Source organism: Lagopus muta, chromosome 1 (genome assembly GCF_023343835.1).
Source record: "Lagopus muta isolate bLagMut1 chromosome 1, bLagMut1 primary, whole genome shotgun sequence".
Taxonomy (NCBI): domain Eukaryota; kingdom Metazoa; phylum Chordata; class Aves; order Galliformes; family Phasianidae; genus Lagopus; species Lagopus muta.
This window is the reverse complement of record NC_064433.1, coordinates 118,663,012-118,682,381: the sequence shown is the minus strand read 5'-3', so window position 1 is coordinate 118,682,381 and position 19,370 is coordinate 118,663,012. Positions and strand designations below refer to the sequence as shown.

Here is a 19,370-nt window from a genome sequence, read left to right as displayed (position 1 = left end):
TTTAGGAAGAAAAATGCATACAGCTAACTACCACCTAAATCAGCCCACGCTTGATTCTTTACTCAACAGCTTTCAAAATAAGGTGCTATGCTCCTAGGATCACTAACTACTAATGCTGTTGAATGCATATTCTTATTTCTTCCACGTGTAATTGTTGGCCATACAAGGTGCTGGATGGAGAAAGATTAAACTTGGAAAAGACTGTCAGGTTTGCAAAGAGAATGAATATTTTATCTATATACTAAATTGCGTTACAATTATTCTTTAGCCCCACGGTTAATTTTAAAGGAGAAGCTAAGGTGATACAATCTAAAAGAAGGTTCCTACATTTAAATCCATCATCCAGCCAGATCATCATCTCTATACAATATGCAGGTATGATGATCAGGATGCATTTGGATTGATTTTTTTTTTTTAACTTCTGAGGGAAATTTGAAGAGTGCTATAGCAGAAGTGCTGTTCTGCAATCGGTACCTAACATGGATTTAAACTGTATTTGCTGTAACTCTCATAAGGTCAAAGAAAGTGTTCTAATTGAGCCATGTTAAGATTAAATTCTCAGTAATACATTTGTAGCAGTGGTCAGAATATGATTCTCTTGAGGAGGAGAGGGAGGGAAAAAGGGGATAACTTCCCAGCTTACAGTCGCAGAGAAACCCATAGCAAGCATCCTAATTCCTCCATGCAGCATCTGCTTCTTCCTCTAAAAAGCAGAGTTCTATATTCCTTACATGCATGAAAACATTTTCCTATAAGAAGATTCTCAGAACTTGCCAATTTGCCTGTCTCGTAGGAAAAAAAAAAAAAATAAAGAAAAAAACTAAATCTTTGCCTAACCTTCTAGGGAAATTAGTTCTATAAATTAAGAGTAGCCATGCCTTTTTCACTGAGCACTAAGCATCTGTTTGGTTATTTGACCACTTATCCTCCTGTCCCATGAGGGGTTGGACTCGATGATCTCTGGAGGTCCCTTCCAACCCCTACAATTCTGTGATTCTGTGATCTCTAGAACAAGCCGTGTCAACATTTTCAGTGACTGCTCACTGCTTCACGCTCAGTAGCCCACTTCCCACCAATCATTTTGTTTTAATTATACCTGTTTCTTGCTATGTCTTTTATGCTGGTTGACTGAACTGAAAAATGCATTCTGAACAGGGAATATCAACAACTTACAGAATAATACACGTCTGTATTGCTTGAACTTTTCTCTGTACATTTTGGAGAGCCTGTTTTATGACCTGCTCAAAATTTTAATGACAAAGCTGACTGTGATTATTATTCCATATCGCTACATTATTTACAAAAGTTACACAGTTCAAATGTGATGAATATTACTAGATGTAATATTGAAAGTTTGTACATTTGAGGACCATAATATGAATCAAGAATTGCCATTTCACAGTTGCACACAAGGGGATGCCTAAAACAGAAAGGATGCCCTGAGTTAGATTATTTCCCACATTTTGCCTCACACCAGAATTGCACACAAAATCACTTCTCCATTAAATGATTGTGCACACAGAACTAAGGCAAAGAAGGAACACTAGGCTGACTTTTGAAAGAGTTTATCAGAAAGATCAGAATGGTTCGGAATATAACCAGGTTCAAATAAAAAATAATATTTATAACCAGCCAAAGGAGATATTTTCAACATAGGACCCATGAACAGGGTCTGAAAAAAGAAACCACAGACAACAACTGTAGACGAGTACCTTACAGAACTTAAGTGCTTGAGTCAGACTTAATATCTTGTTCTAAGAAAGCTGAAGAAGCATTTGTTTAGACCTGCGAGTTGGAAACCATGGCACACACAGTACAGTTCTGACAGTTTGCAAGTGAGGACTGAGAAAAGCAACTCAGTAAGGCAAGTAAGGTCAACTACGCCACAGGTCCACAATCCTGCATAGGGTGGGGTGGGTGGAAGAGGTCTGTAAATGAACAAAGATTAAAACCAATGGTTTAGATCTAGAATCACAGAATGGCCTGGGTTGAAAAGGACCACAATGTTCATCTAGTTTCAACCCTCCTGCTATGTGCAGGGTCGCCAACCACCAGACCAGGCTGCCCAGAGCCACATCCAGCCTGGCTCTGAATGCCTCCAGGGATGGGGCATCCACAACCTCTCTGGGCAACCTGTTCCAGTGCATCACAATTAAGTATACTGATGGATATAAGTAGTAATGCCAGCAAAGGCATATTTTAAACACTAAAATTTCTAGTTAGTATTAATGTTTTGTGCATTTGTTCAAAATCTAATAAAACAAATGCATGCTTAAAAAACAAATTTTGAATAAAATTTCACGGTAACTGAATTGCACAGCAATAATTTCAGAAGGACGAGAAAACACTGAATATCTCCAGAAACCTTTAACACAAATTCATGTGTATCTGTTCATCTGTTCCTCTCTTTCTCTGTGTGTAACAAAAATTAACTGGATTTTATACAACCCTACCAAGGAAATTCTTCAGGAGTTTACACATTCTTTGTAGATAAAAAGAAGCTCAAAGCATATCAGATCACTGATCAGAAAGGCATACTTAGGTGTGGCAGGCGAGGCGGATCTTCTGGACATAGCAGCAGGAGAATCAGACCTTCTGAGAGGAGATCCCATTCCAGATGATGAACCAGGTGTGGTGGGTCGCTTCTCTTTCTTTATTTTCTCAGTCTAGAAACACCAATTGTTTTAGTTTATGTAATTAGGAGCAATACTTCAAAATGTATTTGATAATTTTAGTAACAAAATGACATAAGAACAAATTCACGTAGCATACATTCTCAACAATTTTTTTAACAGCAGCTCACAAGTTAGGAGCATTTTTTCCATACAGATTAAAAATAGGTCACATCTTGCATCGATATAGTAAACAAGGAGTAAGTAAGTAAAGTCATATCAGTGCATTCATCTCCAAGAGTTCTTGGTGGAGAGCTGAGAAGAGTATTGGGTGGAGTAATCAAAATCACTTAGATGTTAGTGCACAGCCTCTCAGATACAGCCAATAGTGCAAGCACGCATCCCTCATAAATGCTGCCAGGTGTAACAGCATGAATCATGCAAAACTTCAGCTCCCAGCTCTGGTCCTCTCACTTGCATTCAATTCAGATGGTACAAACCCCCCTACTCTTAGTATTAACTACTGGAAAATACAGGATCTTATAAAACACTATTTCACAGCCCTAACATAAGTTTTCTATAGCTTATCTTTCATTGTGTAGACTGAGTGAAGGTGAACGACTTGCCTTTACTTTTTTGGGGAACTACAGTGGATCAACGACATGACTTTTACGCAAACAGCATCTAAAATGTCTACAGAGGGAGTTAAGCAATTTGTATAGAAAAGAGGCACTGCCAATAATTTTGGCAAGTTTCCAAAATATGCAAAGCCTCCTAATTAACCAGCAAAACTGGACTGACTTATACAGAAATATTTTGTTTGTCATCCCCCACTCCCAGAAGTTATAGGCGAGCCCAGAAGTATGCACTTCTCAGTTCCCTGAAAATAAAGGTGTTGCTGTTCTAAATACCCTTGCTTAACGCTGACTTCCAGCAGGAGGAAGATACTGAAATGTTGGAACGCCAGAGCAGAAAAGCAACAGATGCATGCAAGTCTTACTTTCTTACTGTTTCTTACAAAAAGGATACTCGTAGAAATAAAGCGACGCGAAGTGAAAGGTAACGACAGGAAGTCCCATCAATTTATCCAGAAGTAAAATGAAGAACATTCCAAACTGACCTGAGTGACTTCACCTGCAGCCGCCCCTTTCCCAGCATCAGAAGTGGAGGGTGAAGTCGCCTTCTTCCTGTCTGCGCTTCGGGTGGGGGAAGGCTTGTAGGGAGATTTTAGAGGACTAGCTGGTGCTACACGAGGACAGATATGGAATACTAAAGAGTTATAGCACAATAGCAAGAGCAAAAGGGAGCACAGACAGAGGAAGCAAGGGAGAGGAGAAAACAGCATACTTTTACATCCAAATGTTCAAAGGTCATTTTCAAGTTTTCCAATTTTCAAAAAAGATCACATTGGGGAATACATTCATCACCATATTTACTAAAAATGCCTCAACTGAAGGTAACATTGCACAGAGTTGTTTTGTTGTTTGGTTTTTAATCATCTCTAATAATTGTTTTCTTATCCATACACTTTTTGAATCACTTGACTGCAATTCTTTTCTCTTCTGAAAACTCTCAGCTCCTTTGCATATGACAGAAAGAGTAATCAGATAATTCCAGCTGGATAACTTCTGAACAAATACTGTGAAACTGGAAGGGTAACAGGAGCACAAGAATTGATTTTGTTTGTTTTTTGAAAAAGCTTAAACATGGCAAAGGCTTCCAAGTATCTCAGTTGCTTTTTAAAGTAATAACTCCAATTCTTGAAGAAACCCTAAACTAAATGCTGCTGTAGGTATTTCAGTTATTGTCATTAGGGGTAAATACACTTTGCAGGGCAACACTTTCTGGCTTGTTTTTTTTTTTATTTGCAATATGAACAGGATTTAAAAAAAAAAAAAAAAGGGATATTTTACTCCTGTTTTTTTTTGTTGATGTTGTTCATATTGCTATGATGAAACTTTCACAAACACATAGAACCATCAACAGAACATATGCTTCATTAATGAGATACACAGAAATTGTAATCGTGTGGCAGTGTTTACAGTCCTATTTCAAAATAAGTCAAGAAGGATACTGACTTTGGAAAAATATTAATTATACCTACATTTAAAGGAAATAACTTTTTCTTTTTCTTTTTTTTTTTTTTTTTTTTTTTTTTTTTAAGTTGGGGGCAGTGCTGTAAAATCTCTTAAGATTCAATTTTTGCATGCTTTCAAGTTTAACTGGACCCATGTTTTCCTTTGAAGGACTTCCTTGCAATTTGGCAAGTTTGCTCCATTTGAGAAAAATGTTCAGAAACTTGATTGTTGCTTAAGGTAGCTCTACTTCAACCATAAGAAAAATAGTTTTTATTGAACTCCCATAATTCAGGTTTATCTGAATGTCTTGACTTAAAGTTATATTAATAACATGTTGCCTTCAAGAGTCATGAAAGCTAGGATCCTCATTTCTAAACCTACAGAACGTGCAGGAACGGAGCAATTTTGGCCCAAATACAATCACAAGAGCACACTACATGATTATGAAAAGGGAGGACCTTGTTCCATGTTCAGAACACTGCTTCTACTGAAAGAAGTACATATCAAGGAAGAAATCCTCCCTCAACCTTTTTGCTGACAACTACTGACAAAACAATCAATTGTCACTCCAATTTCACTTAGGGAAAAGTCGACCTGTAGGCCAAATGGCACCCCTGTTAGACATGCCAGCAGGCTACTTTAAAGACTCTGTGATGAAGAGGGAGATAAGGCTGGGAGTTTACAGGCAAGATGACCAGGGAAGGACAAAGAAAGTCCCTATTGATTTCTTCAACATCAATCAAAAACAACACAGAAAGCAACATCTGTAGGTGGTCCTGGCAATTCACCTCAATGTTTTCAACAAAATATATCGATCTAGATTTGAACTGAGTTTTGCTCAGCTGTAGCAGCAGCTGCTCCCTGAACAATAAGTAACCTGAGAATTTTCTCATAGGCAAAGCACTGTGTGGCAACATTTCTGCTTCCTGCACCTACAAGGGAAGTCATTTCAGAGTGGCTCCATAACAATGTCCCTACACACTGCAACGAAGAACACTGCGTAAAGGAAAGCATGCTTACTGCCTAATCCATTTTTAAAAGGCCTTGCAGTGAAAGCACAGATGCAGGACCTGAGTCTACTGCAATCACGACACACAAAAATAGTGGTCATCAAGATGATCAGTTTTGTGCAGTCTAACCACTTTTGTCTGAAAAAACAAATTAATGCGTGTCAGTGAAATTCTTGTGTTTTGCTCTGAGAAGTGCCATACGCTGCTCAAAACGAGTTTCAAAATGAGCATATTCAGTTTTCAGCATATCACTGAAACCAGTGGGATTTATTAAATCATTTCTTTTATTATTATTATTTTAAATTTGAATAACCACTATGTTTCTATGTTATCCTTATTAGGAAACATTCAGAACAAGAAAGACAAGATGATGTGCTTTTTCAATACACTGCTATCAAAAATAGTCTATTTTATGCTACCATATCAATTGTCATTTGATTCACAGTACTCCATTTCTTTAAGTAGCTACTCAAATGCAATCAAAAACATACCTTAATGGTTTCAAAGTGAGTAATTCACATTTTTACCTGGATTATTGTACTGCTCAGAAAGCATTAAGGTACTTCTGCTTCTGGCTAAAGATGACTGTGTGGGAGTCAGCAGTCGAGAAACAATAAAGTTTTCCATTGGACTAAGATGCATGCGGTGAGCTGAAGGATGGGAGCAAATAAAAATAAAATTTAAAATGCAACATAACAAAACTTCATGTTAAAATAACAGAAACAAAATAATGGAATGATTAAATGAAATGAAAGAGTCTCCAAGTGTTTGAGATTTTAAGTATTTTCAGATAATCATCATTCCCTTGAAAAATGGTTTCTGGTTCCTTCATCACTTCAAATTAGTTTTCTACCTGTACAGTAAATATAGTACGGTTAAGCCTATGCTGCATTTTGTTCTTAAAAACAGAATATTCCATTCTGCAAAATGATGGCTTTCATGACTCAGCATGAGAAATGTTTGCTTTTTTTACCTTGACAGAAAAGGTGAAACGTTTGGTCTAACAGCACAGCTACTCACCAGTGTGCAAACCATGCTGGAATACATTTAAAATGTGCAGTCTCACTGCATTATATAAACCTTACACAATATGCCTGCATTCCTTTCTACTCCACAGAAGAAGAAGAAAAAAAGCATCAATTATATAAGATATCTATAGATGTTCTTACTGCATGTGAATAAAGCCACCAATTGCAATAATCTCAAAGCTATTGATGAGTTTTCAGTAAGTAGCTCAGAAAGGAAATCAATTTTACTTTCTCTTCAGTTTAGAAATAAGCCTTTACTGTCATTTCCTTCAGCCAGTATTTTTTTCTCAGTTAAGAAGGTGGTGGAAAAAAATACAAATAAAACAAATCAGCAAGGTCCATAAGAGTTTACAGTGGGATAAATTCCCCAGCTCTCTCAATAGTGTTCAGTAACCACTAATCCTGCAAGACAATCATCTTTCGTTGAGCCTCTCAGCATCAGGGTTTCAAATCAAATTAAAGGGCTCTGGTCACCAGATCGAGGTCTCCCAAGAGGCTCACAGATGTACTGCTGCCAATGGTGCAGCCCATACCTACTGTCCAGCCATGTCTGCATTGCTAGGAAGATGACAAGCTGTACTATTATGGGAAATGCTGCAGTTACAGCAAGCACAATCCTGTTTGCTAGAGTAAAAAACCCCACAGTGTTGACCTAGGCTCTCCAGTGAGGCAGCACAGCCCTGGGACAGACTACTCAACAATTTGATTGTATTTCAGATTAATAATTCAACATACAACCCCTAAATGTTTGATGTCTTTTGAATAATAGACATAAGAGAGTTGCACAGACAGTTGCAGAGAATTGCTTTAAGCAGAAGGAGAGTTTATGCTGGCAGGAGACCAGCATGTTCACTTGCCTCTGTCAGGGGAATGTGTTATTGCCGCTGTGGAGGAGGAGAGGCGCTTACTGATTGGCGATTCCATTTGCTTTGGCAGGTTCATTGTAGAAGCTGAAAGTTTGTCACATGCTGCAGAGAGACGCATTGAAGATATTTGTATTCGGATCACAGTGTTGATAATCAACTCCCAAAAATTAACCTTGCATTTGTACTCGCGGCCTTGCTGCTGATCACAGCGCTGAATGAGCAAGGCCTGACGTACACGTGTTCCGACTGCCAAAGGACCATTTGGGACACACTCTGGAATGTGACTTTTCTGCTTGCGAATTTTACATTTCAGTTATACAACTGCCTGTGTTTTACAGTGCCACAGGCAAATAACTGAGTATCATGCCTGCTGAACGAAGCCGTTCCAACAGAAAAACAGCACAAGCAGAAAGTTACCTATAATGCCAAACTGCATACATGGGGGCTCTGATCCTCACTTTCCCTCCTCTACCCGCTGCCTACTTTCAGTCTGGAAAAGCTGGGGTAGACTTCAGGTATTACTCTAATGCGGAAATAAAATAATTAACATTGGTGCATTCACACAAGAGAATTCTCTCACTCTTTTGGTGACTGGTTAGGCTTTTACACTTGAGGAGAAGAAAAAAAAAAGCCAGCTCTTTGGTGCCACCCCAATTGTTTGGTTTTTTTTTCTCCTGTTACTTATTCTAAAATACTGTTTGACAGCCTGTTTGAGCACAATTCCCATTTCCTACCTTGCCATTTACTCAACAGAATGACATAAAAATGTTATTCAACTATTACTACAGTGCACTGCTCTATGATGAACACCGCATGATGCTCAGAAGCACAGAAAAGACGAGGCTTTGCCCTTTGAATTTGAATTCTGTTTTTTTTCAGACACAAAAATACATTCAACTAAAGTCATTTATGTGGCTCCACACCTGCAGCCCCCTAAGCCACTTCATTCACTATGACACCCACAAAAACCTCACCTCAGTGGGGTCTGCAGGATTTGCCTCCACCTACTACAGTAAACAATACAATTCTCTACATTCCCTTTTTTTAAAGTACGGGTACAATGCCACTATGCTTGCATCAGATGCAAACCCAAATCTCTTTGAAATGTCTGTACTAATTGTTGCTTGTGCACAATCTGCACAGAGAGAGTAATTCTGTAAGGGCATGGGCCCAAGAACCAATAGGGCGCATTCTGCAGGAGGAATATCCAAGCCCAGCTTCTCCTCCTGGGAGAGGAGGATCCTACTTCTTAAAGCACAGGCTGCATTATGTTTTTAAAATGCCAAGTACATTTGATGTCAAAGCTAGAAATCCTACGTGCAATTCATTCTTAACCCTGTAATACTCATCTACTTCACAGTCTTTTTAGGAGAATAAAAAATAAATAACAACGAAATGAAAAACACAAAACAAAACACGATTGCCTATACACAAAGTCAACTATTTGAGTTGGTTAATGATACCAGCTTGGCCAAAATCTACTGCAAAAGGCTGAAAACACAGCATGGCTGCTTATACTAAGCTTGCTCATTTTCAAAATATTGCAGACAAAGGCCCTTGATACGAAAAAAGGGGCTGTTCTAATGAAATACCATCTCCTTAACATATTTTCCTCATAGTGATTTTTTAAGCAGCACCTGCAGATGTACATTTCAACAGTTATATATTTATACACACACGCAAACACACAAACAAACACAGAGTGCCTACTGATTTAACAAAAATGAGAATCCGTATTGTAGAAGTCTACAGTTAGTGGGAAAATCATGCGATGCCTCTACTGTGGAATGTGAGGCATGCACTGCTCCACCATGACAAAATTAAAAGCAAATTAAAAAGACACTTGGTCCACATCACTAAGGGTAATGCTGCAGAGCATCAGACTGAAATAATAAGAAAACAGTGGTTAGGAAGGACGAAATCAGTGATGATGAACTACAGTGATTAGAACAGTTATAAACGAGACACGATGGTACTGTGATTCTCTGAAATACCATTGAAGGAATCAGCAGGAGCAGTAGAGGTCACAGGGTCTGGAGGAAGGGTGTTGGCAGCTAAACCTAGAACAGGGGGTGGGGTATTTTCTGATTCACCTACACAGCAGAGAGATCAGAGCAAAAAGAGGTGAAAGAATTACTGAATAAGTTGGGGGAGGTGGAACCAAGCACAAACTGCATCACAAAGACAATCTGGTTTCTTTCTCAATGCATGAAAGACTCCTTTCTTTTTAATCATATATATATTTAATTTCCTGTGAAACAGTTTGTCATTCTAGAGTTAAATATATTTACATACCGTTTAAAAAAGAGTAACTGTCGTAGTTTGTCACCACCCAACCACGGATATATTTTCCTATGACTACAATTTTTTCAAACCCGGCCAATTTAAGTAAATTCCATGATTTAAAACAGAAAACATGCATACTTTTGAAATATAAAAGCAGTACATGACTGATTGTGAAATAAAAATTATCTGTACTGAAGCCAAATCAAAAAGCACAACAGCAAAAAATACATGGGAGGAAAAAAAAAAAAAAAAAACCTCAAAACTATTTTAAACTGCAGATGCTGCATAGCCATGTAGAAATTCTCATCAGGTTTTCAGAAGTACCAAACAATAACAGATCATCTTCTCAAGGTTTGGCCAGCACTTAGCCCTTTGGTGAGCATTAGATTTGCCAACCATGTGTGTGGGAAGACAAAGCGGGGGAAGAAAGTAAGGGAGAAAGAGCACAAATTTTGATTTTAGCATCTGTCATCCTCAAAGCAGAATCTGATTAAAACGATCTGCATTCCTGAAGTTAGAAGTGACCTTTCTTCCCAGAAAGTGTTAGAGAGAGGAAGCCTAGCAAGCAATTACAAAGCATCTCGCATCTCTTCACACCCCAAGGCAGCAGCCCCTGCAGTACCACACCAACTACAAAACGCACCATCCTCACTATCTCCACAACCTCACGCATTTTGCACTTCAGGATCTGCAATGCAGGCAGCCTCTTTCACTCACCATCTCTCCCTCCTGAGCCTGCAGCCAGTGCTCCTCCCCACGACCATCGCTTCTGTTTCTGTTCCAGCTGCTGGCTGCGTTCAAGGGACCGACGCATCATGGCTTCTAAACGTTCCTGGTTATAATAGTACAAAAAGAGAGAAACCAAACTGAATCAGTTCTTTCAGGGCTTTTTAATATATATATTTTTTATTATTATTATTATTTTTTACCTTCTTAAACAATGCTAAAAATAAGCTGTCCCCCTGTTGCTCCACTTAAAATGTTTACAGGAGCTGATTTCCAATAGAATAAAAAAAGACTAAATAAAGAATCTGTCAATGTGTCACCTACCTCCAGATCTGTGTATCCTTTGTCTGCAAGCCACTGAGGTCACTACAGAGGCCTAAGTAAATAACACAGGTTGCATCACTGCCTAGCATCTGCTCCTGCTGGTGAGGCTGCTGCTGCGCTCTGGACTTAATTTGTATAAGAATAATGCTCGACAAGCATTAACTCCTTCTTGTCTATGCAGACCTCAGGATTTCTTCCATCCCTTTCCGAGTACAGCTAAATTGCTGCAATGCCAGTGGCTCCTCCTAGCCACGCAGATAAATGATCACTTCAAACCCAAAGTAGGTTACTTTGCAGGATGGCTTCGTTAATTATTTATTTTTTGGGGAAACTCCCTCCTTTCTTACACTGCGTTCTTTGCAGCCTAAGCACCTAAAAGCTTTTTTTTTTTTCCCCCTTCTCCTCTTCTTGTGCATTTTTCTTAGTACATGCTCAGATCACCCTGTTCAGAGCTATCTTTTTTCCTCCACCCTCATTTCCTCTCCAAGTCATGATGAGTTAGAATTTTCTGATGAGGAAGAACAAAAAGAAGATTCTCTCTCTTGCCAAACACTACCCTACCTTTAACTCACAGATGGGTCTCCAGTTTCATTGCCATCACCCCCTAACTCTCATAGATCTCCGCTTAGTTTTCTTCCCATCTCCTGCCTCTACCAGTTTATCTATGGTTTATTGTTGTAGCAAGGATCTCTGCATGCTTCCTCTGTACCCTTCGAGCAGACAAAACCTGGTTCTTCCCCATCCACCATTCCAACACCTTCCTTCTTTCTTTCACATCTGGCAACCTCTGCCCCCCCACAGTTCAGCAACCAAATCTCTATCATAAGAGATGAGCCCACTCCTGCTGCCTCCAACCACTGCCCCAATGGTTTTTCACCTCTTTGATCTCCTTAGTATTCTCACACCTATTTCTTACTACCTTTGCTACGTCTTTCCAATTTAGCACAAAATTCCCACTCTGATCACTTAAAGCTCCAGCTCACGTAGGCTTCTCACTCCAAAAACACTTCCTGTGATTATATCAGATCCTCTTCCACTGCTACCAATCCCTTGCACCATCTCCAAGATATGTGACAACTCAGCTCAACTACACTGAAAATCTTTCTGCATCTTCTGTCCAGATTATTCCTTCTCATTGATTCAGGATTTTGGTCTAGTTCTCCCATCCCCCTTCCCTGACAAATTTTAATCCCTAAAATATCAGTCTTTGTTCAAGCATGTCTCCTACAGTCTCTGCGCTGATGGTGAGCCTGCAGTCTCTAATTTTGCTTCTTCAGAAGATCAGACCCAAGCACGAGGCAAGTAACCAAGTAACTACCATGTTGGGAACCGTTATACAAGTATCTTCAAAATTTGTGTTATCTTCCTGTGATTGTCTACAGCCACTGGCTTTCATTAACAGCAGTCATCCAGAAGCTGATGAGAGTGTATCTATAACATCTTTTCTCTCTTACACATCTTTGAAGAATCTCTTCCACTACCATGAATGACTTCCAGCAATTTATTGCCGACCAAGCTTCCCACCTCATCCAACCTTGCTAGCATCTATCAAGCTGTCTTTAAGCTCTCTTAATTTTCTTACATGCCACTTATATCATAAATTCGATTACATTACATTCTGTACAAATATGACAAAAGGCACTCAGTTCTTCAGCCTGTGTCACCTTTCAGCCAATTGACTTGCTGCTACAATTACATCTCCAGGAAGACAACCCTTTAGTCCCATGTACTGCGCTCGCTTTATTTTTGTCTCCTTTCTCTATCTTTAGCTCACAGGTACACTGGGCAAAGACTGTTGAAATCATGCAGCTGCTTCTCCCTCCCCCATTTCTTTTGTTCCTTCTGTTCCATCCTTGTCCAGGCAGGCATGCCATGTGAACGTGTTATCTGCCTTTCCTTCCCCTTTTTTTCCCCTGCTCAAATGCACATGCATGAAGCATCACAAAGCTCAAGCACAGACTTTTCTGTAATAGCACAGGAAAAAATGTCACATTTTGAATATCCCATTGCTTCTTGCCTATACTTCAGACATGAAAAGGTAATCCTGCAAGTAATCTCCCAGCCTATAGATTCCCTGTAGTTTGCTCCAATCTTTCATTCTTACTAGTTGGTGATAAAATTTTCACATTGAAAATCTGTACGTGCTGGCTCGGTATTTGAAGTCCACATATTCCACTTTTACCTTCACACTTTCCAACATTAATTTCATTCTATTTCAGACTCTTTTCTGTACTTCTGCTTTCCAAGCTTGTTATTTCAGCATCAGCTCTCTGCAGTTAGCTCCTTTTCTTTACTTTTATCTACTGTACTTTTTACTCCAATTTATGTTTCTACCCACACTCAAAGTAAAATGACCCTCCCAATTTTTTTTTCATTAAAACACATAATCCTACAGAATCATTTTTCCTTCTGTAACCTAATTAACATTCTTACACATTAATAAAAAAAATACAGTATGACAGCAGACAAATTTCATCCGAGTGATTAATGGTTTTCTTTAATCCTGCTCAGAGCAAGTACCAACAATATTCTCTAGTTTGCAAACCACAGAATACACTCACACCACGTACTATAAAAAAACATTGTTCTAAAAATAAAATGGAATGCATGATTAAATAGTTTAAAGAGAAACAATTTTTCATACACATATGAAAGCTCACACTACTTGCATTCTGAGGTCAAAATCTTCAATTACACAATGTGGAGAGGATCATTTATTATCATCTGCAAAGAGCCTTTCATTACAGCACTATAGAACATAATGATTAAGCTTAATGAAACTCTGCAGATATAGGTTAGATAAAGAACAATATGAAAACCCTTTGCACAAAGGGTCATTAAAAAGCTGTTTAAAAAGCATTTTAAACGAGCACAAAACTGAATTTTAGAACTAGAAAGCCAAAGAAAATAACAGGGATGCAGAGAAGCACAGCATAAGCAATGCACATGCCAATAATTTTCAATTACGACAAAAACCAAACAGCAAGACAAAGCTTTTCTTCATTAGCAAACACTGTGCAGAAGCCCTCCTATGCTATAGGCACACTACCTCGTTAAAGACATCCAAATCATCTGATCCTCTATAGGAACTCAAACTGCCATAGACAGAAAAATCTCTGCACTGGAGACGCAATTAAATTCCTCAAAAAAATGTACTTGACAAACTTTGCATGTAGGTTAAATTAAGAACAAATAACACCATAAAAAGAGAGCCATCTACTGCTAGTGTCTGAAGTAAACGTTACTTCCCAAATTCCATAGTAATTCATGCACATGTTCCTCAGACTAAACAACAGAACAAACAGTTGGACTGCCTGAGTTTTAAAAGAAAAAGCAAAAATTAACTGTGAGCATACAAATAATTTGACTGAAGTACTTCCCTTTTGTCTATGTAAGATATGACATAGATGTGAAAACAAAAAAAAAGCTTCACAAATACTATGAGTCAAAATAATTTGTGCAAACAATTCTAAAACAATCTCCCTTGTTCTTAGAACACAAACACCTAACAGAGCCATATATAATATTAGAGAGGAAAAACTCTTCCTCTTTGCTTTATGTATTCATCAGCGTATAAGTAGCTGTTTCCTGATATTATCAGTTGGCCTCACTTTTATTAGAGTGCTTCTTCTACCTAACAACAGATAACTCTGTTATTTTCTATTTAAAGAATGGCTTTCAAAATTTGTAAAGTGTTTTTTAACTACCTCTCTGAATATAATTTATTGGTACTCCCAGCAATTTAAGATTATGGGTGTATATAAAATTCATATGGAAAAAGAGTGGGTGCATCAAAGGAAAACAAATAGGACAAATGAGGGTTCTGTTATTGCACGTGGGGAACTGGGGCAGCAGTTATGGCAGAAGGGAGCTGCGAGCAGAAGAGAGGATGCTCATTATTAGGAAAGGACTGAATTCTTCTTGTGCCCACTGCATAGCAATCAATAGATTGCTTTTGCATAGCAGCCCCAACCAGTTTGCAGTAACATTTCTCTATTACTTGCATAACTGAACATCACTCATTACATAAATGACTACAAAACATTTGGAAGACATTTATTAATTCCACACATTATAATTTGATAAGTAAATAACTGCCACTACACCATTCTAAGGTTTTTTTATCTTGTGTTTAAGTGCTTTTTTGGTTTTTTTTTCCAAACATAACAAATAATGTATGTACACCAAAACAAAAATCTAACTAGAGAGTCTTCCAAGCACTGAGATGTGAGATGTTCTTTTCCATTTATCATTGAGTTTGCATGCTGGAACAGATTGGATTTGTCTACCTTTTTACTAGTAGCTGTTCAAATAAAAATTAGTATATTGGTAGCATGAGTACTAATTTTACCAACTCCCTTTCACAATAAAACCAGCAGATTTTGTTAAAAAACAAATCTTTGAATAGGTGGGTGCCATCACTCTCATCTGTGCTACTAACCTTGACACGGTCCTTACAAACAATGCCCAAATTGCATTATGGAATATGCAAGAAAGAGAAGAACGCTGCAACTAAAGAGACTTCCCAATATGGAGTGCATAGTAACACATTTATCTACAATGCATTTCCAAAGCAAATGGGAGCTTCAAGATGAAAAAAGAAGAAAAAAGAATAATGATTTAAGCAAACAAGGAGCAGCTTTTCCTTTACCTAGTTGCAACTCAACTGGCTGCTTGCTGATAAAATGAACTCATTAATACCTTCTGCTGCCAAACAACACATCTCCTTCCTTAAGGCTCATGGACTCATAATCCTAAAAGAGGGGGAAGCTTTAAAAGGAACATGGAAGGAAGGGTGCTGTTATTGAAGACTTCCCCTGATATGAAAGGTGCAGTCACTGTAGACAGCGCAAGGATGATTTTCTGACACATCTGTTTAGTTTCTGCCTAAGGAGTGGCAAACACTTCCATCATACTCCACTAGAAGCTCCAGCTGCCCTGGAGAACAACTCTGCCAGAATATCTCCATTCCCATTAATACAGACTTTAACATAACCACCTCTTCCCTGGCAGGGGAGCAGAAAAAGCAGGCAAAATAAATTTTGGTCACTTCCTATTTGAGAAGCCTTTCATATGCAAAATACCCAAACAGAGAAGGCAGCAACATGGGAAGCAAACAATTCCCCATGGTTTAATAGCCATTTACCTCCCAAATTCCTACAGACACAACAATATTTTTTAGAGTGAGATTTATACAAACCGTGCCTGTCAAAATTATGCACTGCCATCTGTTGTGTTAAAAAGCAAGATAAAAAGAAAAAGACCTAAGGAAGACCTAAAGGCTAACCAATAAGGCAGATTTGCAGCAAGTAAGAAAATCTACATGGCACTTCAGATGCTTCATACACAGGTGACAACCAGAGCTCCAGTCCCCACCCAGTGTATACCAGTCTTAAAGGGAGAAACACTGAGCACATGCTGTAGTATATCAGCTCACTGGCCAGGGTGCATCCCCCACAAGGGTGGGAAACATGAGCTCAAGGCTCTTCCAGTAAACACAACCTCAAATGTCCAAAATGACTCAGGAGCAGTGAGTAACCTGAAATGCCCCTAGCGTTGTAAATTCATCACTATCCTTATTCTTCCTTCCTACATTCATCTCTGGGCAAATACAGGAAAGTCTTTTACAGCAGATGGGGTACCTCAGAGATGAGATCCTTTGTCTGACCTGGAACAGCCTCGCTTCAGTTTGACAACCCCCACCCTGATTGCTCCAGTAATAATCACGATGGCAGGCAAAGAAACTAAGTGGCTCATTTTGCCTACAGCTTTCCCCTACCCTGCCTGCCTCCAGTGCAACTTGGATTTTGAAGTGTTTTTGCATTAGCCACTACCCCCTGCATCTCCCATAAAGAAGAACAATTTTGCTTAGCTGCAAAAGGTTATCACAGCTGGAAGTACTGGGGAAGGAGAACACTCGGTCAGTGATGTTACCACAGAAGGAGATAGGTCTCCTAAACCTTTGTTCCTGTTTTTGTCATTCTTCTTAAAATTTGAAGTGATCCACATGACAAAACATTTAAAAATGAATTCTCAGCAATTATGCAGAAGCCACAAGCACTATGTTACAGTTGAAAGAAGAATGGCAGGATACAATTTTCTTTTCAGGTTTCAGTAAAGCGGTGGAAAAAAATCAAACATCAGGAAAAAAGCAGACAAGTACGCTGTTCTGATCCCATGTGGAAATGTTTCATCTCTTCTGTAAAGACATTTTGATAAACTTGGGAGAAGGAAGGAATTAATAACTGCAGATTTCTATAACCTTTTCATATAGAAAATAAAGAAATAGCTTCTCTTGATGTGTTTTTTTTTTCTCCTCTCTAAACCACTGTCCCCTTTCTCAAAAATCATTAATTCTTAATTAGTTGCAGTAGCAGTGCTGCATGTCATGCTGGGAGAATTACACACACGTACTGGGTTCAGAAATCTGCATCAGAAATTGGACTCATTAGAGAAAAAAATTTCTCAGTAAGGAGTAGAAAAAAGGTGCAATTCTGTATAAATTCTGTTCTGCATGACAAGTTTAAATCAAGACTAGGTTCTTCACTGCTTAAGAAAAAATTTCTGATTTTGTGTTACCAAGGAAATATAATTTCCTAAATATCACTTCAAGTTCACAGACAGTGCAAACAAATCAGCAAGAAAAATCTTGCCAGTTTATGAAAAAGCTGATCTGTAAGAGCTATCTTTTGGGATGCTCTTGCTTCTTCATGTAACAGTTGGAGTCCCAGATACGTTAGTATAAGTAGATGATCATTTTGTGAAATCAGACAAAAAAACAGGAGACAAAAAAAAGCTTTGGAAAATGTTTTTGAGGTACAAGCAGTCGTGGAGTATTAATAGTTGTGATGTGGATGCAGCTCCCAAAGTAATGCCCATACGTCCCTGGGTCGAAGAAGGAAACACCTGCAGCACACATTGATACTCAGCTATATTAATGCTAACAGACACAGTTGCTCTTCCATATGACTCCCAGTGGACCTTACCTCCTCCTCTTTAAGCTTTTGTCTCCGCTTTTCTTCAACCGCTGCTCTCTTCTGCTCCTCTCTCTGTCTCTGTTCCTCCAGTCTTCTCCACCGTTCCTCCACTTGCTTTTCATATTGAAGCTTTGCTCTTCTCTCCTTCTCTAGTATCTGCTGTTCCCTAGCAGCTTAGGCAGAGAAAAAGGTGTGTTTCAGATACATATATATCGGCAGGCAATATATATATATAATCCCTCAGCAGCTTTAAAGGCAAATTCTTTTTTCAGACCTAACAAATGTACTCACTAGGTTTTAAAGTTAATTATCTACATAGGCCGATTCACAAAAGCCTTTGGAATTTCTTTGCAAGCAAAAGCCATTGGAATTTCTTTAAAACAATGATTCTCTTCACAAGGCTGCCTTCAAAATAAATACTGAAAATATGTATCAGCTGTACTTCCCACAAAGCTTTGGAAATACATAATCCTGTAATTTGATACTACCTGTTACCTTCCAGGAATTAAAAAATAAATACTATTATGGAGAGTTTCTCTAGTTGCTTATCCCAAATGGAGTCATAATTTTTGTCATTACCTTGTTACAAAATTCAGACTGCAGCATGATGTGCAGGACTGTTGCTTCAGATTTACACCAGGAAAATAAGTAGCAGAAGTTAATTTGACAAATTGTGAAAAAAATCTATTTCTTGTTAAGTGCATTCCATAAAAAGGCACAAAATGGGTCAGTAAGCATACTTACATGCATACAATCCTGTAACATCATATCAACATATATAGCCAATATGAAACAAAGAATATTAACACAGTTGACGAGCTAAGAACTTAGAAGTTAAGGAAAGTCAGAATTAGCATGGGTTATACAAGAGCAGATCCTTCATTCTGCTCACCTCTTACGCCCCAGTTTACTCTTCCACTTGCTGTTTCCCTTGTTCATCAAATTACTGCCCTGCGAGTGTTCTCTCTTTCAACTTTTTTCCATCAATCCTAGGCTCTTTCCCAGCTATCTCCATTTCCTCTTCACAGATCAGATTTCTTTCCCCAGCTCCTTGCCCTTGGGCTCTTCATCTACAGCTGCAGCCTTCAGTCCCTTCCAGCCTCCCTCTGTCCCTAAGCCAGAGACCCCCTAGGAAACACAGTCCTTTCCCAGTAGCCACATTTCTTCCCCTTTGATTACCAGATCCTTGTAAGATACTTTCTCATGTCCAACCTGCTTTACAGAATGCCACCTGTCTTACTCTTGCCAGTAGCATGGTTGATTGTGTCTTCCCCTTTTGCCTATTTCATGTCTACCTCAGGAAAGAGCGATATGAAAGGCATGTTAGTGCTGTAGGCAAGTCTAGACTTCTCAGAATAAATTGGACCTGCCAATAGATAGTTACCTCAGACACAGTGGAAGAGGAGAGACAAGTCCCTAATTGTTGATGACTACTAGCCATGTCAGGTAGAACAGGTGAAAAC

General features: G+C 38.7%; 1 protein-coding gene across 8 annotated transcripts in view; it reads right to left on the bottom strand.

The window, feature by feature from the left end:
* MAP7D2 (MAP7 domain containing 2) overlaps positions 1–19,370 on the bottom strand; it is a 76,898-nt gene that overhangs the window by 14,934 nt on the left and 42,594 nt on the right. Inside the window, exons 3-9 of one of the 8 annotated variants that reach the window (XM_048932114.1) lie at positions 17,917–18,080; positions 10,598–10,712; positions 9,589–9,687; positions 7,586–7,696; positions 6,228–6,350; positions 3,733–3,881; positions 2,539–2,666 (exon numbers count right to left, since the gene is read on the bottom strand). In XM_048932114.1, the coding sequence (XP_048788071.1) occupies positions 2,539–2,666; positions 3,733–3,881; positions 6,228–6,350; positions 7,586–7,696; positions 9,589–9,687; positions 10,598–10,712; positions 17,917–18,080 (889 nt within the window). Of the gene's footprint in view, positions 1–2,538; positions 2,667–3,732; positions 3,882–6,227; positions 6,351–7,581; positions 7,697–9,588; positions 9,688–10,597; positions 10,713–10,930; positions 11,261–17,916; positions 18,081–19,370 lie in introns of those variants that run through there. The other 7 variants (XM_048932123.1, XM_048932184.1, XM_048932154.1 and 4 more) reach the window with 7 other exon arrangements.